The sequence below is a fragment of the Hemicordylus capensis genome, chromosome 2 (genome assembly GCF_027244095.1).
Source record: "Hemicordylus capensis ecotype Gifberg chromosome 2, rHemCap1.1.pri, whole genome shotgun sequence".
NCBI lineage: Eukaryota > Metazoa > Chordata > Lepidosauria > Squamata > Cordylidae > Hemicordylus > Hemicordylus capensis.
Genome location: NC_069658.1, coordinates 187,767,122 through 187,791,921, shown reverse-complemented (window position 1 = coordinate 187,791,921; position 24,800 = coordinate 187,767,122). Strand labels below are relative to the sequence as shown.

Sequence of the window (24,800 nt, the reverse complement as noted above, 5' to 3'; positions counted from 1 at the left end):
AGAACCAGTGGGACACTGTTATCCCTGGGTATAAACGCTACAGAAAGGACAGGGAGGGGCGCCTTGGAGGAGGGGTAGCACTGTATGTTAAAGAAGGGATAGAATCTAATAAGCTTGAAAACCTAAGTGGACTGGAGTCCTCCACAGAAACCCTGTGGGTGACTATACAAGGTCGGAAAGGAAACGTGCTACTGGGGACATGCTATCGCCCTCCGGATCAAAATGATGACAGTGACTGGGAGTTGTAGGAGGAAATCAGGGAGGCGTCAAGGAGAGGCAGGGCTGTAATAATGGGTGATTTCTACTACCCACACATAGACTGGGTAAATTCACATTCAAGTCAGGACAAAGAGGTCAAATTTCTAGATACGCTAAATGACTGTGCCCTAGAACAGTTGGTCATGGAACCAACCAGAGAGAAGGCGACCTTAGATCTAATTCTGAGTGACACCCAGGACCTGGTGCGTGATGTCAGTGTCATCAACCCTTTAGGGAACAGTGACCATAGTGCCATCAAATTCAGCATACATGCGGGGAGAGAATCACCAAGGATGTCTAACACGGACATTTTGAATTTTAGAAGAGGAAACTTCTCCAAAATGAGGAGTATGGTGGGAAAAAAGCTGAGGGGGGAAATCAGGAGAGTCACTTCGCTCCAGAGTGCATGGAGTTTACTCAAAACCACAATACTAGAAGCCCAGTTAGATTGTATACCCAAAAGGAGGAAAGGTACCACTAAGTCCAGGAGGATGCCAGCATGGCTAACGGGTACCGTCAAGGAAGCCATAAAAGGGAAGAAGACTTCCTTCCGAAATTGGAAGGCCTGTCCAAATGAAGAGAACAAAAAGGAACACAAACTCTGGCAAAAGAAATGCAAGGTGACAATAAGGGAGGCAAAAAGAGAGTTTGAGGAACATTTAGCCAAAAGTATCAAGGGGAATAACAAAAACTTCTTTAAGTACATCAGAAGCAGGAAACCTGCCAGGGAGGCGGTTGGGCCATTAGACAATGAGGGAGTGAAAGGGATTATTAAGGAGGATATGGAGGTTGCAGAGAAACTGAATGACTTCTTTGCATCTGCCTTCACGGCAGAGGATACGGAGCATATACCTGTTCCTGAACCAGGCTTTTTAGGGATGGAGGCTAGAGAGCTGAGTCAGATAAAAGTGACAAGGGATGATGTTCTAAACTGTCTGGAAAAACTGAAAGCTAACAAATCACCAGGGCCGGATGGCATCCATCCAAGAGTCCTCAAAGAACTCAAATGTGAAATTGCTGACCTTCTTGCTAAAATATTTAACTTATCCCTGAAATCGGGCTCTGTACCAGAGGACTGGAGAGTGGCAAATGTAACACCGATTTTCAAAAAGGGATCCAGGGGAGATCCGGGAAATTACAGGCCAGTTATCCTAACATCCGTTCCAGGCAAATTGATGGAAAGCATCCTCAAGGATAAAATTGTAAAGCACCTAGAAGAACAGGCCCTGCTCGGAGTGAGCCAGCATGGCTTCCGCAAAGGTAAATCTTGCCTCACCAACCTTTTGGACTTCTTTGAGAGTGTCAACAAGTGTGTGGATCAAGGTGATCCAGTTGACATAGTCTACCTGGACTTCCAAAAAGCTTTTGACAAAGTTCCTCATCAAAGGCTCCTGAGGAAACTTAGCTGTCATGGGATAAAGGGACAAGTACATGTGTGGATTGCTAACTGGTTGAAAGACAGGAAACAGAGGGTAGGTATAAATGGAGAGTTTTCACAATGGAGGGAAGTAAGAAGTGGGGTCCCCCAGGGATCTGTACTGGGACCGGTGCTTTTTAATGTATTCATAAATGATCTAGAAGCAGGGGTAAGCAGCGACGTGGCCAAATTTGCAGATGATACCAAACTCTTCCGGGTAGTGAAATCTCAAACGGATTGTGAGCAGCTCCAAAAGGATCTCTCCAACCTGGGGGAGTGGGCGACAAAATGGCAAATGCAGTTCAATGTTAGCAAGTGTAAAGTGATGCACATTGGGACGAAAAACCCCAACTTCAAGTATATGCTGATGGGATCCGAGATGTCGGTGATGGACCAGGAGAGGGATCTTGGGGTTGTGGTGGACAGCTCGTTGAAAGTGTTGACTCAATGTGCGGCAGCTGTGAAAAAGGCAAATTCCATGCTAGGGATCATTAGGAAGGGGATTGAAAATAAAACGGCTAACATTATAATGCCCTTATACAAAACTATGGTGCGACCACACTTGGAGTATTGCGTACAGTTCTGGTCACCACATCTTAAAAAGGACATTGTTGAACTGGAGAAGGTACAGAAAAGGGCAACCAAGATGATCAGGGGCCTAGAGCACCTTTCATATGAGGCAAGGTTATAACACCTGGGGCTATTTTGTTTAGAAAAAAGACAACTGCTGGGAGACATGATAGAGGTCTATAAAATCATGCATGGTGTGGAGAAAGTGGAGAGAGAGAGATTCTTTTCCCTCTCACACAACACTAGAACCAGGGGTCACTCCATGAAATTGATTGCCAGAAAGTCTAGAACCAACAAACGGAAGTACTTTTTCACACAACGCGTGATCCACTTGTGGAACTCTCTGCCACAGGATGTGGTGACAGCCAACAACCTGGATGGCTTTAAGAGGGGTTTGGATGACTTCATGGAGCAGAGTTCTATCAATGGCTACTAGTCGGAGGGCTGTAGGCCACCTCCTGCCTCAAGGGCAGGGTGGCTCGGAATACCAGTTGCAGGGGAGTAATGGCAGGTGAGAGGGCATGCCCTCAACTCCTGACTGTAGGCTCCCAAATGGCATCTGGTGGGCCACTGTGCGAAACAGGATGCTGGACTAGATGGGCCTTGGGCCTGATCCAGCAGGGCTGTTCTTATGTTCTTATGTTCCTCTCCCTGCACCATGTGTGCAGAGAAGATGCAGAATCCATCTGCATCCAGCTAGATAGATAGATTAGAGATCCTAACTCCTCACTTTCCTATCTAGAATGGAGTTCCTTAATAAATGCCTTTTATATTGATTTGAAACTATGAATTGGCTCCAAGTTACTTTACTCTCAGCATACACGCATGCCTAACTAAATTTCCGCTGTGTTGTGCCTCTGTGCACTCTGCTATAATGAGAAAGGGATTCTCTCACCACAGAGAATTTCCAACATATTGCACAAAAATAAAGTTGATATACATAAAACAAAACATTTTGGTGTACACATCATCATCTAAAACAAGCACAGATAAGAGGCCTCTTCTGTTCCCCAGCTGTTAAATTATTTTCTTTTTAAAAACGATTTTTAAACATTATGTAGTTTACAAACATCTTTCCCCATCCCCCCGCCCCACGAGCCCGGCATTTGCTCCCCAAGCCAACCTTTGTGTGCTGCACTGGTTGGGGAGGGAGGCGAGAAAAGAAAGGAGAAAGAGAGGGAAAGAGAAAGAGAGAGAAGAAAAGCAGAAGCAGGGGAGGAGAATGAACACACCCCTTTGCAACACTACCTAAGCTCTCATGCCATTGCTCTGACAACAATTTATGTGTGAGTTCTGTGTTCCATTTGTCCCTAAGTAAATTCAAGCCAGGGACTAGGACTCCTTGTACAAAGGTATATAGGTATATTTATTTAGTTTTTGGAGAGGGGAAATACTAGTGGCATGTACCAATATATCCGGAGTTAGGGCATCTGACCCGAACTGAGCAGATATACTATGTTTCAGTTGCATATGCGGAAAGGCGCTTGATTGGGGTAAGTGGAACTCCTCTTGCAGGGTTGCAAAGGATCCAGATGTCTTTGCAAAGTCCAGATGTCTGGATGTCTTTAACATCCAGACTCAGAATTGCAGCAAATCATTACACTGCAGCCATAATAATGAGAAATAGTTTAATAGAAATCATCTTTGTTTATCAGCTGTGATAGCCAATTGATTCCATAATCCATCCATTCCATAGCCCCGTGTTTCCATAAAACTGACTGTTTTACCAATTAATATGTGTGGGTTTAGCACAGTGTCATATTCATGTGGGCATAGGGATCAAAATTCAATTGTCGTGCTAGTTCCTTCCAGGCACGTCGGACTCAGGGCCGAATTAACATAGTAGCAAATCTAGCATTTGCTATGGGCCCTGCATCTTCTAGGGCCCCGCACGCCTGGCTTGAACGTCTGCCCCTTCTTTTGCTCGCTATTTGGTGCTCTCTGCTGACTCTCCTCATTGCCTGCTGCTGCCCATTCTCTCGCTTCGGAGGGCATTTAAGCAAGGTCTTCCTGGCACCATGGTGTTGATTGGGTTATCTATTATGTTAAGCAGCACAGGAGGGAGTAGTAAGAACAACAATAGGAACAGATAGCTTGCAAAGGGGTCTCAGAGATAACTTAATCGCCAGGGAGTTGGTCCTTATTTGTTTAAACTGTAAAAGGTTTTAAAAACATACACAGAGAGAGTAAAAGAAATAAAAGCAGTTTAGAGTAAAAAACAACCAACTATTAATGCTGGGCCGGAAGAAAGGAAGCTAAAGAAGATGCTAGTTGAATGTTGCCAGCGTTTTCCGACTGACTGGGAGAGGGTAAAGATAAACAATGAGAATGTGTACCTTTAAGAGGAAAAAGAAAGCCAGAAGTAACTCAGATGCACGGCAAGAGGAGTCTCAAAGTTTAGTGGATCAATTGAGGGGAGCTTGGAGGGAGATTATATTATGGTCTTGTTGGGTAAGGTCACTTATATCCTCCTTTAGTATCTAGTGCTGTTGGGAGGGAATTTGTGATCATTGCTTTTCAAGGAACTGCCAAATTTAAGATGAGCTCCTTTCCTCTCCTCTAGAACTGAAATAACTACTGCTGCGTTGCCAACTTCATTAGCCTTACATTGGGATGCCCGTTGAAATTGTCCAAAGATAAACGGAGGCTGAAAACCTAAACACACTTACTAGAGAGTAAGGCTCATTGAGTTCAGTGGGACTTACTTCTAAGTAAACATGCTTAGGGTTGCACTGAATGATTTGTGCATTTCCTCCTTTTAATATTAAGCATGTTAGTGTAATTTAGATTGAAAGAGGCTGTGCCTCCTGCCAAAAGATTGTCTTTTGGATACTTCTGTTTTCATGGAAGTTGCTAATGCACCTCATCATAATCACATTCATTTGCAATGCATCAACTATTTTAAATATACATCTGCTTTCCTGTCAGGCTTGCACAAGAGGTTAAACATATATTCTTAATATTGTCAAATGGCCCTTTTAATGTGATGGCTGCTGGGATCCAATATGTTCTGCACACATTGGAATCAAACATCCACTGTTGTGTGCCAAAATTGCTAATAGGTTCAGATTTCTCAAAGTACAGAATTCCTGAGAACCTTTTAATTTAAACATTCAGAGTTTTGTTCCCCATCCCCTTTCTCTTTGTGAAAATAACTCCAAAGGAGAACCCATGGTCAGGAGTCACAAAAGTGTGTGTGGGGTGTGTGTGTGTGTGTGTGTGTGTGTGTTGCAAAGTTTGTTGACTGGCTGGCTCAGCGGAGTGGAGGCATGGGGTGGTTGGTGGGGGGGGCACTAGGCAAATGAAAAATTGAATTACTTTACTGTGCAAGTAAATAATTTATGTTTCAATATTTATGTGCATTTTTAAAATTTGGGGCCCCTTCATAAGATATGCTACAGGCCCCACACTAGCTTAATCCGGCCCTGGTCGGACTGCTTGTATTCTAGGGGAATGGAAGTAGGGGGTGTTTAAGATACCTGGAGCCCAATGCTTCCCAGCCTCCTAAGGGTTTCAGTTCTGCTGCCTCCACTTGTGCCCATTCTGGCCTTTCCCCTTCTGTGCTGGCTTGCCAATGTTCAGTTTGTGCAATTAAAAATGTGTTATGAGACAATCTAAGGTTCACTAGATTGAAGCCCCCTGTGTTTGCGGCTAGTTGGGCGTTAGATTCTTTAGAGCAGATAACACTCTGTTCCATGACTGGTGGAGAGATCATGAGATCATGAGGGAGGAGGGAGGGCGGGGTGGAGGAGGGAAGGGGAGTCACCTGATTTTTCTCAGAGGCTAATGAACCTTATAGCATCAGCCAGTGCCTCCCCAAGCATTGACGCCTGGCCTCAATTTCATAATGCTTCCTTTATTTTCCTTTTCTGTAAATTCATTTCAGTCCTCAACGTAGATATTTTAGTGGGCACTACTTTGCCCTCATGCTCTTTCCTCATATGCATTGACCAGGGTTTTGTTCTCTGTACACAATGCCTCATAGCTGCTAGATGCTCCTTGTAGCTATCATTCAGTGGTCGTAGATCATCAGTATCATCCAAAACCAGATCAGAACCAGATAACTAGATCAGAACCAGATAACTAGATAATCAGTATCATCAGGGGCGTAGCTAGGGGAGAGGGGGCCCGTGCTCATCCCTCTCTCGGGCGGCCCCCCAGAGTGAGGGAGACAATGAAGAAAATAGGGAGGTATGGATCTGGAGGGCCCTCAGGAGCTGAGGGCCCGTGTTCTTTGAACCCTTTCATTCAATTATAGCTACGCCCCTGAGTATCATCCAAAACTGCCTGGAGTTGATCAGCCATCACCCTCTCAATTACCTTGCCTGCGCAAGGAAAGTTGGAGATTGGCCTGTCATTAACGAGCACTGAGGGCTCTAGGGTAGGGGTGTGCAATTCGGTATTTTTGGTGTTTTGGTTCGGACCCAAACCGAAACACCCCTGTTCTGTTCTGTGCCCAAATTTTGCTCACCCGAATCACCCCCGATTTGGTTCGGATTCGGATTTACCCGAATTCAGGTAAGATTCAGGTAAGAAAAATGGGTCCTGGGGCCAAAAGAGTGGGGTGGGGTGGTAGTGCCCAATGGGTGGAGGCTACCACCCAAATTTCAGGGGGATTGGGCAAAGGGCTGATTTTTGGTGATTTTTTGAAGTTTTAGTGTCTTTGGGGCAGATCGGGGGCAGAAAGTGGGATCTGGGCCAGAAGAGTGTGGTGGGGTCATAGTGCCTAATGGGTGGAGGCTACCACCCCAATTGCAGAGTGATTGGGCAGAGGGCTGATTTTTTGTGAATTTCTGAAGTTTACGCGTTTTTAAGGTATTCCCCCATTAGGTAGAATGGGGGTGTATTGCTTCACGTTGGGGGGGAAGGGGTGGCCTAGAGCGGTGTGGGGTTGGTGGTAGTGCTGGGTAGAGGCAAGGAAGCTACCTGAATTTTTTCAAAGGATTTGGGCAGAGGGCTGATTTTTGGTTAATTGTTGAAGTTCATGTCTTTAAGGTTTAGATTCTATGATAGCAAATTAGAGTGGATTCATGGTGTGTCATTGAAAATCTCATTTGCTATCATAGAATCCACACTCAGAATACCTCAGAAACAACAGAACCCTGTACGCCATGGGTTAGAAACCCATGGGGGTGGTTGGCACCCTATGTGCACTACACCACCACTCGCTCTGGGCCACCCCAGCACCCCCCAAGTGCACTTATGGGGCTGCTGAAAGCTCCATTCTATTATAACTTATGAGGAAAAACCTTAAAGACGCGTAAAAATAAAGACGCGTTTAAAAAAAAAATTAACCTGTAGCCCCTTTGGGGGGCTTCCTAAAGTCTGTGCAGGTTTTTTTCAAAGGTTCCCCCTCACCCCGCTAGCCTCTAGGGCCTCACAGGTACCATTTGAGCATGTGCGATGGCCAATTTTAAAAATAATCTTTTTTTTTTTTAAGGCCACTGAAAACAAAATGGCCACCGCACATGCTCAAATGGCCTCTGCAAAGCCTGGCATGACCTAAGGCCTCACAGAGGCCATTTGAGCATGCACGGTGGCCATTTTGTTTTCGGCAGCCATTTTTAATTTTTAAAAAAAATTTACAAAATGGTGCCCCCCTTCAAGTGGTGCCTGGGGCATGTGCCCTGCCTGCCCCACCCCTAGATACGCCCCTGCCTGCGGGGGATGCTTTGCTAAATAATCACAAGCCCCAACAGGGTTATGGGCCCAGCAGCCCAAAGGCCTGTAGCAGTTTTTCCTTTAAAGTGCAGCTGAGTGAGTTAGTAAGGCAGCATGGATCCAGAAGTGAGCAGCGCTGCCCTTCTCCAAGCTGAATGGAAGGAATTACGATCAATGGATCATGAAAGTGGGAGCCCTCCTGAAGGCAAAACGACTTAATGGAGCCCTCACAGAACCCGGACCAACAGATGGGGCGGCTTCCCAAAAGAAATGGAATTCACAGAATGACAGAGCATATGGCTTGATTCTCCTTAATATGAGTGATGGTTTTCTAATGCATTTCCAAGAGACTAAGATTGCCTCAGAGGTGTTGAAAAAGCTCAAAAAGCTGTATGGCAGAGTCTCCCCCAACTCTGCTGTCCTTTTAATTCAAAGGATTTGCAAAATGCAGCTGGAAGAAAGAGGGGATCTTTCAACCTATATAAGTGCAATGCAGGAGATCCACAGATTACTTAAACAACATGGATCTACTTTGGATGATCAAGTGTTAATTGGTTTGATTCTGAGATCGTTGCCACAAAGTAATAATCATGTAAAAATGGCACTGGAGGTTTCAAATAGTAAGCTTGAACTGGAAAATGTTATTGCATGCTTGCAAGATTTCAACCTTAGACAAGAAGAAACAGTTTTTGAAAAGCATGGAGACTATGCTACAGTCTTCTTCGGGGAAACAAGGGCATTCATTCATTCATTCATTCAATTTCTATACCACCCTTCCAAAAATGGCTCAGGGCGGTATACACAGAGAAATAATAAACTAGCCAACCCGCACACAGCGTCTGTGCACTCTTTGGGGCTGGCTATTCCCTTCTCCCTCCTGCCCCACTTACTCACTCTCCCTCCCTCCCTTCTGCCCCACACTCTTGCCTCCCTCCCCCTCCCACCCCTCTCTCTCACCCCCCTCTCACCCTCCTGCCCCAGTCTCTCCTGCCCTCTCTCCCCTCCCCCTGATCCTCTCTCCTGCCCTCCCCCTGCCCCACTCCCTCTTGCCCTCCCCCCTGCCCCACTCCCTTGCCCTCCATTCCCCCTGCCCCACTCCCTCTTGCCCTCCCCTCTCCCCCTGCCCCACTCCCTCTTGCCCTCCCCTCTCCCCGCCCCACTCCCTCTTGCCCTCCCCTCTCCCCGCCCCACTCCCTCTTGCCCTCCCCTCTCCCCCTGCCCCGCTCCCTCTTGCCCTCCCCTCTCCCCCTGCCCCGCTCCCTCTTGCCCTCCCCTCTCCCCCTGCCTCACTCCCTCTTGCCCTCTCCTCTCCCTCTGCCCCTCCCTCTTGCCCTCCCCCTGCCTCATTCCCTCTTGCCCTCCCCTCTCCCCCTGCCCCACTCCCTCTTGCTCTCCCCCCTGCCCCACTCCCTCTTGCCCCCCCTGCCCCTCCCTCTCCCCCTGCCCCCTCCACCATCCCCCTGCCCCCTCCCCCTGCATTTTTAAAAGTTCTACGCCCGGGCGGCGAACAGGAAAGTCCCACTGCCCAGTTCCCTCCCACCCCAGTCTCCCATAGGCTCCTCCTGGCCTCGGCAGCCAGTTCTGGCACCGCCTGGCTGAAAGCCGCCACCGCGGTCTGTCCCGCCGGTGGGACCGCCACGCCAAGTGCCGCCTCCGCGGCCTGCCGTGCCCACTGCCAAAACACTTGCCAGTCTTTGTGGCCAGCTGCAGGCCAGCCACCTCTCCCCCCATGCACCTTCTGCCCCGGTATCGGGGCCCGCCGCCCAGCCACCGGACCGCATCGGCCCTTGACTGGGCCCACCACCACGTTGCCGTGGCCGGGCCTGCAGGCACCACCCGTCACCAGGCCGGGCCCGCTAGTGGCCCTGGCTCGCAGCTGGCCAATTCTCCTCCTCCTGGGTGTGCCAGCCAATCAGGCGCCTCCGCAGCCCAGCCAATCAGCTGGGCTGCCAGGACGCATTTCCCCTGGCACACCCAGGGGAATTATATATATAGATAAGGATGGATCCCTGTCCCCAAAGGGCTCACAATCCCCAAAGGGTTCCCAAAGGGCTCACATTGCTTCAACTGCAACTAAGCAGGGCATTCACATGCTAATTGCCCAGAGCCTAAAGATGGGAAATGCAGAAAGAATCCTAGAGGAGGAAAACTTGGCTACTATCCTTACAGAGATGACTCAAAGTCTGTGAACACAATAGAAAGGAAGTAAGGGTTTCTCACAGACAAAAAAGCAAACAGCAGGCTGGATTTAAAGAACAGGAAACAGAGATACAGCCAAAGAACCAAGCCTTCAATGTAGCAACCAGAAATGAGAAGAATGGTTTTATTATTATTAATAATTATTATTATTTCTTTCTTGTTTACACAGTCAGACAGGTGTTATTGACTGGTTTGCTTTATCCAGACATCGAGTCCTTCCCAAGGACCTGGGATGCCAGAATTTTATTGTCAATTGTTATAGATATCGTCGCAGAATATAGGCGGTTCCCAGTAAAGCTGCTTTTTGTAATTGGCTGGTGGTGATTTCTGTGACCCCTATGGTGTTGAGGTGCTCTTCAAGCTGTTTTGGGACTGCACCCAGGGCGCCAATTACTACTGGGATTATTTTGGTCTTTTTCTGCCACAGCCTTTCAATTTCAATTTGTAGATCTTTCTATTTGGTGATTTTTTCTATTTCTTTTTCTTCTATTCTGCTATCCCCTGGTATTGCTATGTCGATTATTTTGACTTATTTTTCTTTATTCTCGACTACAGTTATATCTGGTGTATTGTGTGGCAGATGTTTGTCTGTACGTAGTCGGAAGTCCCATAATATTTTTACATCTTCATTTTCTACCACTTTTTCAATTTTATGGTCCCAACAATTTTTGGCTACAGGTAGCTTGTATTTTTTGCAGATGTTCCAGTGTATCATCCCTGCTACCTTGTCATGCCTTTGTTTGTAGTCAGTCTGTGTGATCTTTTTACAACAGCTGATTAGGTGGTCCACTGTTTCATCTGCTTCTTTACAAACGCGGCACTTGCTGTTTGTTATTGATTTTTCAACTTTTGCTCTTATTACATTTGTTCTTAGTGCTTGTTCTTGTGCAGCCAGTATTAAACCCTCTGTTTCTTTCTTCAAGTAACCATTCTTAAGCCATTGCCAGGTCTTGGTGATGTCTGATTTTCCACTTATATTGTGCAAATATTGACCATGCAGTGGCTTATTTCTCCATTTTTCTGCTCGGTTCTTGACTTGTTCTTTCTTGTAGGCCTGCTTTGTTTCATTGGTGTTGAATAGTTTCACATTATTGACCATTTGAAGTGCATCTTCTTCACTGTCGTTGATATATTCTTCAAGGCCTCTTTTCTCCTCCTCTACTGTTTGATGGACTTGCAGCATTCCTCTTCCACCTGAGCTGCGAGGGAGGTATAGCCTATCTACATCACTGCGGGGGTGCAGAGCATGATTGATGGTCATGATTTTCCTGGTCTTACGATCTAGCGTCTCTAGCTCTGCCTGGGTCCAGTCTATTATTCCTGCAGTGTATCTGATAACAGGTATAGCCCAGGTGTTTATGGCTTGTATGGTGTTCCCGCCATTGAGTTTGGACTTGAGAATTTTTCTAACTCTCCTGATGTATTCACTTCCAATTTTTTTTTTAACTTCAGTGTGTGCGATGTTATCAGCCTGGAGAATGCCCAAGTATTTGTAATGTTCTTTCTCTTCCAGGTTCTTGATCTTGCTTCCATTGGGCAGTTCTATTCCTTCTGTTTTTCTTATTTTCCCTCTGTTCATTATTAATGCAGCACACTTGTCTAGTCCAAACTCCATTGCTATATCGCTACTGAATATACGGACAGTGTTTAGCAGTGATTCGATTTCTGACTGGGACATTCCATACAACTTCAGATTGTCCATGTACAGCAGATGGTTGATTTGACTTGATGTTTTAGATGTTTGGTATCCGAGGCCTGTTTTGTTTAGTATTTGTGAAAGTGGGGTCATGGCGATTACAAACAACAGAGGGGATAGTGAGTCCCCTTGGAAAATGCCTCTTCTAATGCTAACCTGTCCAAGTGTCTCACCATTGTTTGTTAACTGTGTACTCCACATGCTCATTGCTTTTTTAATAAATATCTAAATGTTTTTGCTGACCCCAGTTGTTTCTAAACATTTTAGTATCCATGTGTGAGGCACTGAAGCAAAGGCTTTCTTGTAGTCAATCCATGCAACACTTAGATTTGTTTTTCTTCTCTTGCAGTTTTCTCAAATCATTTTGTCAATCAGCAGCTGGTTTTTTGTGCCTCTGGTGTTTGGGCAATTTCCTTTCTGTTCAACTGGAAGCTGTTTGTTAGTTAATAAGTGTTGCATCACTTCATCTGCTATTATTCCAGTTAATAATTTGAACATGGTTGGCAGGCAGGTTATCAGTCTATAATTATTTGGAACTACACCTTTTGCTGGGTCTTTCATGATGAGATGAGTTTTCCCAGTTGTTAGCCATTGTTCAATATCACCTCCTTGAAAAATGTGATTGAACTGTTTTGATAGTTGATTATGAAGGCTTGTTAGGTGTTTAAGCCAAAAGCCATGCAGTTCATCGTCGGCTGGCACAGTCCAATTTTTAATTTTCTTTGCTCTTTCACTTATTAATTCTGGTGTTATTATTAGATCTTGCATTTGTTGGTTACATTTTTTGACCTCTTTCATCCAGCCTGCTTTTTTATTATAATCTATTGGATTGTCCCATAATTTCCCCCAGAATTGCACTGTTTCTTCTTTATTTGGTGTTTCTAGGTTTCTTGCAGTTTCTCCTTCTATGCTTTGGTAGAAACATCTCTGATTCAACTAGAATTGGAGATTCTGCCTGTGTTGTGTAATTCTGGCTTCATATCTGCTAATCTTCTTTGACACTGCTGTTAGTTGCTGCTTTATTATTTCCAGGGCTTCTCTAATTTTCCTTGAATCTAGGTGGTATTTTTGGATCAGATACTGTTTGGTGTTTTCATTCTTCAGCTTCTTGTCTTTCATATCTTTCAATTTACTAGCATCTGATCTTAGCCTGGAGATTTTATTTTCTAATCTAATCTTCTATTTAGGTGATGTACTGCTTTCTTTTTTTACAGGTCCACTGATCTTATATCTGAGCTCTTGTTATTGTTGCTGCACTGTACATTAGTTGGTTTGTTTCTTGCAAATTCTTGGTTGTTATTTCTGCAAGTGCAGCATTGACATCTTTTAATGCCTGAGCAAGTTGTTTTTTGGCAACTGTTTTTAGAGCTGGAAGTCGAACCCTGGTGGTTGTTTGGTTCATGTGCTCAGTTATTTTTTGCTTTAGTTCTTGTTGCTTTTCTGTTAAACAGCATTTGGGTTTTTGAGGTGAAGGCAAAGGGGAGGTTGCCTGGTTTTGATTTTGAAACAGTTCAGCAACAGTGGCATCCTCGATTTCCAACACCTCCTCCACCTGCACCTGAGCAACTTCTTCAATCGGTGGTAATTCTTCTTCCATATCTTGAGCCTGTGTTGCTCTTTGCAGTTCTTCCAGCTCAACTCCTGTGAATACTTTATTTCTTATTATGAATCTTCTCTGGTCTGCTGGCCTTTGTTCTGTTATTTCTGTATCTGTATGCTTCTCTTTCCAAATTTGGTACATTCTTTTTAAATAACCTCTTCTAGCTGGACTAGACTTGTAATAGCAGATCATTATTTCTTTGTTGGCATTTTTCGTATATTTTTTTTGGTTAAGCGACGTTTCTTCCAGTAACCTTGCAGCCTCCAGCCCTAGTTGCTCAACTGAAGATCCTGAGTCCTGTTGCCCACTTGCCACCAGATGTCCAGAAACTATAGCACCTGGCGCAGTCCTTGTTGACCTGGGCGACGACTGATCTGGTATAGATTTATATAAAGTTACGTCTCACCATATTGTTGATGGGAGAGGCACTCTTTGTCTGGCTCCTCTGGTGAGACCTGTCCAGTATGGTTGGACCTCTGGCACAGCTCTCACCTTCCTCAGAGCACACAAGCCCCACAACCACGCCAAGGTAGTGCCTCACTGGGGGATGATGATGATGATGATGATTAATTCAGTTGCTATACTGCCCTTCCAAAAATGGCTCAGGGAGGTTTACACAGAGAAATAACAAACAAATAAGATGGAACCCTGTTCCCAAAGGGCTCACAATCTAAAAAGAAACATAAGACCCACACCAGCAACAGTCACTGGAAGTACTGTGCTGGGGGTGGATAGGGCCAGTTACTCTCCCCCTGCTATATAAAGAGAATCACCACATTAAAAGGTGCCTCTTTGCCCAGTTAGCAGGGGTTTTACTGGTTTTTCTGCCCAGAACCACCTTAGGTGGCGCAGTGTGGAAATGCTTGACTAACAAGCAGAAGGTTGCCAGTTCAAATCCCTGCTGGTATGTTTCCCTGATCTGGGAAAATCTGGCCCAGATTTAGGCACTATCAAAAATATCCTGAATTCCCCTGATCTGTTTATTGATGTAGACAAAAATTACAACGTTGCTGTTTGTGTTCCTGATGAGAACATAAGAACAGCCCTGCACAAGGCCCATCTAGTCCAGCATCCTGTTTCACACAGTGGCCCACCAGACGGCTCTGGGGAGCCCACAGGCAAGAGGGATGCTGTTGCTCCTCTGCAATTGGTATTGAGAGGCATCGTGCCTCTGAGGCTAGAGATGGCCCACAGCCATCATACTGTGGCCAAAGCTGAACACAGTACTACAGGTGTGACCGCACCATAGATTTGTATAACAGCATTATAATATTAGCATTGTTATTTTCAGTCTTCTTCCTAATGATTCCTAGCATGGAATTAGCTTTTTTCAAAGCTGCCGTGCACTGAGACGACACTTTCAATGAGCTATCCACCATGACCCCAATATCTCTCTCCTGGTCAGTCATGGATAGTTCAGATCGCATCAGCATATATGTGAAGCTGGTGTTTTTTGCCCCCCAATGTGCATCACTTTACACTTGCTTACATTGAACAGCATTTGCCATTTTGTCACCCAGTCCCCCAGTTTGGAAAGATCTTTTTGGAGCTCCTCACAATCTGTTGTGGATTTCACTACCCTAAATAGTTCAGTGTCATCTGCAAATTAGGCCACTTCACTGGTCTCCCCAACTTCTAGATCATTTATGAACAAGTTAAGGAGCACTGGTCCCAGTAACCGATCCCTGGGGGACTCCACTTCTTACTTCCCTCCATTGTGAAAACTGTCCACTTATTCCTGCTCTGTTTCCTGTCCTTCAACCAATTACTTATCCACACATGAGCCTGTCCCCTTATTCCATGACTGCTAAGTTCACTCAAGAGCTTTTGATGGGGAACTTTTCAAAAGCTCTTTGGAAGTCCAAGTATACTATGTCAACTGAATAAATCTTTATTAACAATCTTTATTCGATGGGGAGAGGATCAGCTGAACTGTATTGCAGGCAATTTGATGGAAAAATTGGAAAAGATTTTGATCTGAGATGATGCACTCTTAGTCTCTGATATGGAGAGTAACGATCTCTATGGGACATGGAGTCAATAAAGGTTGTAAAGTGAGCCTTTACTAGCCAACAACCAATACAGAAAGTCAGTTGGAAAGCTTCGGTATATAGCCACAGTAACAAGGCCAGATATTGCTTCAGCAGTGGGAATCCTGAGCAGAAACGTACGTGCACCAACCATTGATTGGATTGCAGTCAAAAGACTGGGAAGATACCTAAAGGATACTGCACACTTTGCACTGGAGATTCTAGCAAGCAGTAATCCCAGACTAGCGGGATACATGGATTCAGACTGGGCCAAAGACAGAACAGACTGCAAGTCCACAAGTGGACATCTGTTCTTGTATGGAGATGGAGCCATAAGTTGGTACTTGTAACAAATTTACCCACCTTTTGCCTTAGAGCATGCCCACATGAGGGGAAGCAAAATGCGGAACCATCCTCTCTACACATTTAGAACAAAGGCTTTCCCCAAAACATCCCCTGTACTTAGTAGATTCGTCACTGCCACCACACTCAATTATTATCAGAGTTTATGAAATCAATAATTTCAGTGGGAACACCTCTAAGCATGTCACTGACTCATCTCCTTTGTGGTGGGAAGAAAATTACTTCACTGTCTTATTTACTTTCTCCCTGCTTAGCATGATTGGTTCATTGGCAAGTTATCTGCTGTGAAAGGATGGGAGTGAAGTGGTTCACTCTAAGTACTGGGTATCCTTGAAGGTTAACTCGACATAGTTAACTCTCAAGCCTACTTAGCTGGGCCTCCCATCGGGGGAGAGGGGGTGCATCTTATGCCCATTCCAATTTGTGTTGTTTGCAGCCAAATCTAGGGGCAACTAGCCCACTAACAGTTAAGTGACTTGTCCCCATATGTACCATAAACTGAAAGCTCACATTGCAGTACAGCTTCTGAGCATATACAAAGTGCAATCTCCAAGCCTGGAGATGCCACAGGAGGCTCCTGGGAGCTGGGTAGAACAAGCGTGGCTAGTAACAGCATTGAAGTTAGAAGTACCCCTGCTGAGTGGGCAAAGAGGCACCTTTTTAACGTGGCGATTCTCTTTATTTAGCAGGGGGATCCATCTTCTTATTTATTATTTCTCTATGTAAACTGCTTTAGAAACTTTTGTTGAAAAGCGGTCTATAAATATTTGTTGTTGTTTTGTAATCAGGGAAAGGTGATGACTGCGTGTGTGATTCATGGGTGCATTCAGGTACAAACCATTTGAAAAAACACCTGTGGTTGGCATACTTCCTTCCCAAACAGCAGTCTTCCAAGAAATTGGATCTGATTGTTTGTTCTCTTATATTCTCCTGTTCTGCTTTAACCAGCTGGAGCATGTTCTACCAAATGCAGAACCTTATTTAACCTGTTTGTTTTAAATGGTGTTTGTTCTTGTATTTTATTTGTTGTGCACCGCCCAGAGCCTCTGGACACGGGGTATAGAAATGCAATAAATAAATAAGGCTAATGAATGCATTTGATTAGGTAACTGGCCTTTTGAACCAGGAACAGAGAGAATGGAATAAAGAACTGGATCTCTCTTCCCTGCTTCAGTAACAGATCACATAGTATCTAGAAAGGAAAGGGCAGCTCCTAAGGGCCAAACTAAATGTGATGTGAGAGTTTCATAACTGGAACTGCGGGTGTCACATTTTTTTTACTTAAAAAGCAGAAGACATGGGGTGCAAAAAGACAAACAAATGGAGAATAAAATTTTCTTGGATAAGTATGCTTTATGGTGATAAGGAGGGGTTTACCATTGCCTCCTCCCGTGCAGTATGAGATGATGCCTTTCAACATCTTCCTATATCACTGCTGCCAAATATAGGTGTTTTCCCATAGTCTGGGAAACATACCAGTGGGGATTTGAACCAGCAACCTCTGGCTTGGTAGTCAGGCCATTTTCCAACTGCACCATTAGATAGGTTAAATTAATTATTCATTTAGGACAGCACAGGTGGGGAAGCTAAAGGGGTTGAGGGGTCAAGGCATGAATGCATGGAGGTGTTGAGATGCCAACAGGAGGGTTGGTGCTCAGATTTGTCAGAGGGTCTTTCATCATGGCCTCCAGCCCCCAATTCAGGACATCCACCACCTCCCTAGGATCAGGTGACAAGGAGAGATAGAGCTGAGTGTCATCTGCATGTTGCTGACAACTCAGTCCAAGCCCCGGATGACCTCTCCCAGCGGTTTCATATAGATGTTAAACAGCATGGGGGACAAGACCGAACCCTATGAAACCCCACAGGCCAATGGCCATGGAGCCAAGCAGTAGTCCCCGAGCACCACCTTCTGGACCCTCCCCCTAAGAAAGGACCAGAACCACTGCAATACAGTACCTCCGATTCCGATACTTCCACCACCCCTGCAGAGGGCAGACGTAGCAGTCAAACTAAACTCCACGAGATGATGATCTGTCCATGACAAGGAAGTTGTCTCAAATTCCCCCACCTCCAGATCATTTATTTCCCAGTTGGCAAAAACTAGATCCAGAGTATGTCCTGCCATGTGGGTAGGGCCTGATACCAACTGAGACAGGCCCATGGTTGCCATGGAAGCCATGAAATCCTGAGCTACGCCCACTAGGGGGGCCTCAGCATGGACATTGAAATCATCCAAAACAATAAGCTTGGGGGAACCCAAGGCCACCTCCAAGACCACCCCCGGCAGCTCAGGTAGGGAGCCTGAAGTGCAGGGGGGTGGTCAGTACACCAGCAGAATCCCCAGCCTATCTCAGAGGTCCACCCTCAAGGACAAATGCTCAAAATTCTGAGATTGCCTGACCGTGCACCTGGAAATGGGGAGGATCTCTCGATAGATGACTGCAACGCCCCCTCCCCGACCCTCAGGGTGGGGCTGTTGCATGATCTGGAAACCTGGAGGACAGAGCTGAGAGAGACTAACCCTGCCCAGCTCATCCAACCAGGTCTCTGTCACACATACCAGGTCAGCATGCTCATCCACAATCAGATCATGGATGAGAGATGTTTTAGCATTGACTGACCTGGCATTCAGCAGCAGCACCCTAATCCTCGGGGGGTTGTTCTCAGAGCTCCCAGGGGTCTCAGGGTTGGGAGAAGAGCTGGAAAAAGGAACAGGCCTCAATTGCCTGGACCGTTTCCCCCTGTAACGGCCTGCCCAACTCCCACCGCCATACCTCCCTCTGCCCGCTACCTGTGGTATTGCTGCCCTCACTCCATCCCCACTTTTCTGCTCTCCCTGACACATCCCCTCAGCCTAACCAAACACAAACGAGGCCCAGGACTCATGCTCTCACGCTGGCTTCTTGATAGCAGAAATTGGAAGGTCTTCTGGGCCCCAGGCAGCTCGCCCCACGGCTGAGAGCACAAGGACTCTCCCCAAGAGGCTCGTGCCCTTGGGCCAGCCTGCCCTATATAGCAGCAGCAGCAACAGCAGGCCCCAGAGGAGATGACACACACCTGGAGGCAGAGGTGGGGCAGAGGCAAAACAGCAGAGTTAATGCCCCAGCCCAAGCTGTTCCCTTCCTTCCTTCCCTCCTTGAATGGCTCTTGAATGGATAAGCCGCTGACATAACCTAGTAACAATCAAATTTTGGGCCAGTGCACCACAAGTCCAAAGTAGAAGACAGCACCAACGCTAGTACAGGAAGTCCTCAGACTTAAGAGCACGATTGGTCCCTGAAAACTGTATCTTAAGGTGAAACGTCTTAATTCAGAACCTATTTTCCTAGAAGAAACAAGGTTAAAAATGGTGTGCGTTGATTCCGGCACTGATGCCAGATAGCCCCCTCCCCCCACTGCTATCAAAGCTGGCAGTGTGTCTGTCAAAGACATGCAGCAGAGAAGTCGATGGTGGAGAATCCGAAGTTGCTCACTCTGGCCACCCCCTCCCTTTCTCACTTTATTCTTTCTTTGAAATACTTCTATCCCATCCCTCCCGTACAATGCTGCACTCACAACCACAAAACAATACGAAGTGCATGAAACTCAGTTAAAACTAGATGCAGTCAAATCTTTCTCACACAGAAGGGAGGGAGGCACCTTGGTCGCTCACCTCCATCTCCCCCACCTGAGCAGGCAGGAAAGGAAGAAGGTGGGTGGGCAGGAAGTGACATATGGACTGGGAATGGGCCAGGCTCTCTCCCTCTTGCTGCTGCAGCACAGCAGCTAAGCCTGCAGTGGCAGAAGCGGCAGCGGCAGCGCTGGGAGCTGCTTGGCCCGGCCAGTCAGCAATCCCTCTGCAGTTGCCCCCAGGACTGCCGGTCTCAATGACAATGTGAGCCTGAGCTGCAGTTATTGCCTCCTCCTCCTCCTCCAGCCCGCACACCATCTAGCGGGGACTCTCCTCCCACAGCAAGGGTTGCAAAACTGAAACAAGGGAGCAGTTCACAAATGTCTTAACTGCTGTTTGTCTTAGTCAAGGCCTGCCTGCACACACTCAAGTACATAAGCAACTGCTACCCAACCCATTCCCACCCTTCGTGTGTTTTTGTCTCTGGTCCCCTGAGCTGGAAAAGAAGCAACAGTGGAGCACATGAGAGCAGGCAAGAGCGCCTCTCTCCGGGTCTGCTCCTCTCTGGGTCTGCGACACAAGCGCCCACTGCCTCCTGAAGCACCTTTGCTGCAGACTGACCACCTGTCGTGGCTAATACCCACCAATAATGTTGTCCACGATTGCATCTCATTTCCCTGTACAGCCATCTTAACCACTGGCCATTATCACCTTGTGACAGTGAATCCCATCTATATATTTAATTCTCCTGGGTGCGGCTTGGAATGTGCGTCTCGGCACCCAGCTGATTGGCTGGGCGGCGGAGGCGCCTGATTGGCTGAGGCGCACCCAGGAGGATTGGTTGCTGTGGCAGCGGCGGCGGGCCCGGCCCGGCCACAGAGGCAAGGCCCAAGAGGGGGGAAACAAGGAGGGGCAGAAGTGTTGGTGGGGAGGAGAGGCGGGGGGCCTGGCACGGGCCGGCCATGGCCAGGAAGCGGAGACTGGAGCAGAAGTGGGGGGGAGAGATAACCGCCAGCCCCAACGAGCGCACAGATGCTCTGTGCAGGGTCGGCTAGTAAGTTAAAATATTCATTGGGCAAGAAGTGCTTTCTTTTGTCCATCCTGAATCTACTGTCAATCAGTTTCAGTGGGTGACCCCAACTATTATTAAGAGACAGGGAGGGAAACGTATACACACACGCACACCCACCCTTCTACCTTTATACCTTAACATCAGTACCTCAGTATTCGCAGGGTTTCCATTCTCTCAATTACCGTGGATATCAAAACTGCTAATATTTAGTCATTAGGGCAATGGGATCACAGGAGTTAGGTTCCTGGAGGCTCAACAATCACAGGTGGGGGGGCAAAAACCATAAAGCAATGTGCCTTACAGTGCAAATTTTTCCATTATTCTACTCAACTAAATGAACCACAAAATGGTTCCTGTGCTCAAAGTGGAGGCCAGAAATGGCCTCTGAGGTCACTTCTGGCCACCAGCCCTGACCAGAGGATATGTGAATTTAACCCCCACTCCCCAACTTTTTTCCCATGTATGCCGAGGCAGGGCGTCAGTTCCCTAACCACAGATACATGAAACCGTGCATCATTGGATGGATCTCATCCATTTCTCCCCAACACCACCTAAAGAGCTCCCAACACTGCAGCCTCATCGCGAAAGTACTCCAATCCCCTGGATCATGGGTTTCATTATTAATCCAACTTTAGTGGATAGGAGAGCTGGTCTTGTGGTAGCAAGCATGACTTGTCCCCATAGCTAAGCAGGGTCCACCCTGGTTGCATTTGAATGGGAGACTAGAAGTGTGAGCACTGTCAGATATTCCCCTTAGGAGATGGAGCCACTCTGGGAAGAGCAGATGGTTTAAAATTCCCTCCCTGGCAGCATCTCCAAGATAGGGCTGGGAGAGATTCCTGCCTGCAACCTTGGAGAAACCACTGCCAGTCTGTGTAGACAATACTGAGCTAGATAGACCAATGGTCTGACTCAGTATATGGCAGCTTCCTATGTTCCTAGTGTATCCTGTGCAAGAGAAACGCTGAACAGTTTTTAAGGGCAACTAACCGACAACCACCTTTGACTAACTAGGAGCTACTTTTACATTGTCCATCATTCACCTAATTTCTAGTCATTCTGAAAAATGAACAGACATAATCAAGGCTGCAAAATAAGTTTTTATTTACATATGGTGCCTTTTTTCCCCACTCAAGAGAGCTGGAAATAATTTCAGTCAGAAATATACAAGCTCTGGACAAGTTCTTAAAAGAGCTGAGCAACCCCAAACTCAACTGCCAGTAATTTTAGGAAGATACTATTTCTAGTCTGGCAATATTCACTCTATAAATATTTCTGTTCTAACCCCAGGCATCTGTGTGAAATATTAACACTTAAATCAACAGTTATCAGTTATTACTTCACAGCACCCAATATTTCCATTTGATCTAACAGCACTTTAGACCAGTGCTGCAAGGGATAGAGAACTGACAGTACAATCCATGTCTACACAGAAGTAACTCCCAGAGTTCAGTGAGACTTTCTCCAAAGTATGTGTGCATAGGACTGTGCAGCCTGAAAGACCCAGGTGTTTCATAGACTGTATAAAGCTCCACGAAAGAGAACCTGTTGCTTTAAATCCTCTTGCTTTCTAAACAAGGATCATTGTTCACATTCATACTGACAGCCAGATTCTAGTTAATTGCAGCTCCCCTTCCCCATTTTCTCATCTGATTTGCCACAGCACACCCCTCTACAGGATTAACCTCTGAACTGGATTCAGAGTTTGGCAGGCCAGGCCAGCTAGCATCAACCCCAGTTACCAAAGGATGAACCAAAGGAGTTAAATCTTTGCCGGATCCCCATAGGGGAAAGCTTTAATGCTGGCTACACAAAACCAGACAACTCGCTAATGAGAGACTCAGCTAAGCAAAAAACCAGGGCATTTTATATCCAGACCATGAGCCTTTTTTTCTTTTCGTTAGGACAGGTGGTAGCACGAGCCAAGCTGCCAACAGCTAGACTAGGACCATGAGCAAGTTCTGCATCCAACGGGCCCAGCACTACCGCTGGGCATTGAAGATCTTAGCCAGCAGAGAACTGTTCGACTGGGACTTCTGCTGGATCTCGACAGCCCGGGCCAGCTGCTGCTTGAGACGCTTGTTCCCTTTGCTAATCTGGATTTCCTCTTCGGTACGGCGCTGTACAAAGCCCCAGCTCTTTCCCTCTTGTTCTCTCTGACTGTCCTTCTCCGAAAAGTGCTTGCTCTTCTCCACATTCTGCAGGTAAAAATTAGTCTCGCGCTTCGCCTGCGAGACTTCAGCACGCATGCGCTGCTGCCGCACCTGGCGCTCATACGCTAGCCTTTCACTCAGGTGAATCCACTTGAAGCGGTGCAAATACTGTGAACAAGATGACAGAGGAACTTGTTAATACTTTATAAGACACCATCACACCACTCCTTGCTGCCCCTTTTCCTTAACCCTACAAGTGTCATCAATATGCAGACAACACTCAACTCTATCTCATTTTGTTATCTTATCCTAGAGTGGTGGATGTTCTATACTGGGGGCTAGAAGCAGTGTGTGAGCATGTGCATTCAGAAGGGGCCATGCTGATTCAACCTGAGCAGGATCTAAAATTAACTGAGCAGACATTTTTTAAAAAAACCTGTGTGCATGCACTCATTCACACGCCTTAGAGGGAACACTGATACACACCTTCATATTCCACAGGTCATGATGAAATCGGCTCTTCTTGCGGGTACCCATAGACGTGTTGTGCAAACTGGCAGCTACCAACTTTGCCACACGCTTATCCCGGAATTCCACCCAGCCTTCTGTGAAGTTCTTGGCATTGGTACCAGCTTTCTTCTTCTTCTTCCTTATAAACCGCTCTGGGGGACACAGAAAGAGAGACTATTGCATCACAGAGAACCTTGGTAACTATTCTGGTCCCAAGGAAGAGCTCTTTTTAGAGCTGGGCAACGGGCAAATCGCACATTTTAAGCAGCAAGGAAAAAGTGTTCACTTTACTAGAACCCAGAAGCAACCGCTTATTGCCCCATAATGGAACTGCCAATCAGTTTATAACAAAACACTACATTCTACACTCCAAACTTAAGTCGTACAGGAGCTTTAACAGAAAAGCGAGAGCACCGTACCAAAAGATGCTAGAGCTTGCCTGCACAATTTATAACGAATCAAGTCAAACATAGCCATGAAGTCCGTTTCCTGTTCTTCAACATAGTATTTTGTCCATGTCCATGGTATTCAACATATTTTACTTTGAAGTCTTTCACCCTAGAACTGACTTTAACAAAGGATTCACACACACCCTCTGCCCTATCATCTACTGCCTTCACTGTGCACGCACAAACACACACACACACACACACACTCACCTTCAGGCTGCAGGAAAATACGTCCCACTTCACCATAGCCACTAAGTAGGTTGCGGACATGCCGAGGACGAAAGCGGGGAGGGATATGACCAAGGTAAATTATGCCAGGCACCATCTTTTTTGTGTCATTTTGCTCAGCAGGATTCAACAGAGCACCACCTTCTCCCTCCTTGTTCTTTGTCCCTGTCCCGTCTCCTCCTCCTTCTTCACTATCCATAAGTAAGTCTTCATTCACTGGTGTATGGTGCTGCTCTTCACCCATGTCAGCCATCAATACTGGATGATGTGCAGGAATAGGGCGGCGGGGGTGTCAAAGGAGCTGAGATGGTGCACAACTGGAAGGACTGCTTTCTTCCAATAATAAGAAAGATATCCCCAAATATCTGCAAGGATAAATAAGGCATTGTTTTGGTTTATTTATCATATTTATATACTGCCTGATCTATGTATCTCTAGGCTAATAATCCAAAATACAATTGTAACAGAATAAAAACCAATTAAACTGTTTAAATTTTAATTAAAAGCCTGAGAAAACAGGTGTGTCTTAAGGGTCTTTTAAAAAGCAACCAGGAGATAGGAACATAGGAAACTGCCATATACTGAGTCAGACCATTGGTCTATCTAGCTCAGTATTGTCTTCACAGACTGGCAGTGGCTTCTCCAAGGTTTCAGGCAGGAATCTCTCTCAGCCCTATCTTGGAGAAGCCAGGGAGGGAACTTGAAACCTTCTGCTCTTCCCAGAGCGGCTTCATCCCCTGAGGGGAATATCTTGCAGTGCTCACACATCAGATGGAGCAGCTCTTATTTTGACAAGGAGTGTATGCCAAAGTTTTACAACTTTATTACTATACTGTTTTTCAACCTTCATTGCCCACCCATTCACAACCTCAGTGCTTCATTATACAAAAGCCAAGAATTTTCCTCCTGAAATTCCACAGTACCTTATACAAAATGCCAGAGCTGCACAACTTCAGCCCTCCAATTACTGTTGGACTACAA

General features: G+C 46.2%; 2 protein-coding genes and 1 long non-coding RNA gene across 9 annotated transcripts in view; 1 reads left to right on the top strand and 2 right to left on the bottom strand.

Moving 5' to 3' along the window:
- The window catches only part of LOC128341984 (lysozyme C-like), a 61,224-nt gene extending 41,088 nt beyond the window's left edge, over positions 1–20,136 (bottom strand). The window contains exon 1 of one of the 7 annotated variants that reach the window (XM_053288725.1): positions 20,052–20,136. The gene's annotated coding sequence lies outside the window, so the exon portion shown is untranslated. Of the gene's footprint in view, positions 1–17,753; positions 17,872–18,854; positions 18,931–20,051 lie in introns of those variants that run through there. The other 6 variants (XM_053288723.1, XM_053288726.1, XM_053288728.1 and 3 more) reach the window with 6 other exon arrangements.
- Positions 20,137–20,323: 187 nt separating this feature from the next.
- LOC128348266 (uncharacterized) lies at positions 20,324–24,337 on the top strand. The gene is made up of 2 exons (XR_008318041.1): positions 20,324–20,461; positions 22,384–24,337. It is a non-coding gene; the product is annotated as an uncharacterized LOC128348266 (long non-coding RNA).
- Positions 21,562–24,072, bottom strand: ABT1 (activator of basal transcription 1). Its single transcript, XM_053304063.1, has 3 exons — positions 23,802–24,072; positions 23,119–23,294; positions 21,562–22,800 (listed from the first exon to the last, which is right to left on the bottom strand). The coding sequence occupies exons 1-3, from the start codon at positions 24,070–24,072 to the stop codon at positions 22,462–22,464; spliced, it is 786 nt and encodes a 261-aa protein (XP_053160038.1). The 3' UTR covers positions 21,562–22,461.
- Positions 24,338–24,800: the final 463 nt, after the last annotated feature.

Excerpts from the sequence above, each read along its gene's own strand:
- ABT1 (XM_053304063.1), bottom strand. The coding sequence starts at position 24,072 with ATGGCTGACATGGGTGAAGAGCAGCACCATACACCAGTGAATGAAGAC. Across the intron at positions 23,295-23,801 it reads TATTTTCCTGCAGCCTGAAG|AGCGGTTTATAAGGAAGAAG; the intron begins GTGAGTGTGTGT and ends TGTGTCCCCCAG. Across the intron at positions 22,801-23,118 it reads ATGACCTGTGGAATATGAAG|TATTTGCACCGCTTCAAGTG; the intron begins GTGTGTATCAGT and ends TCTTGTTCACAG.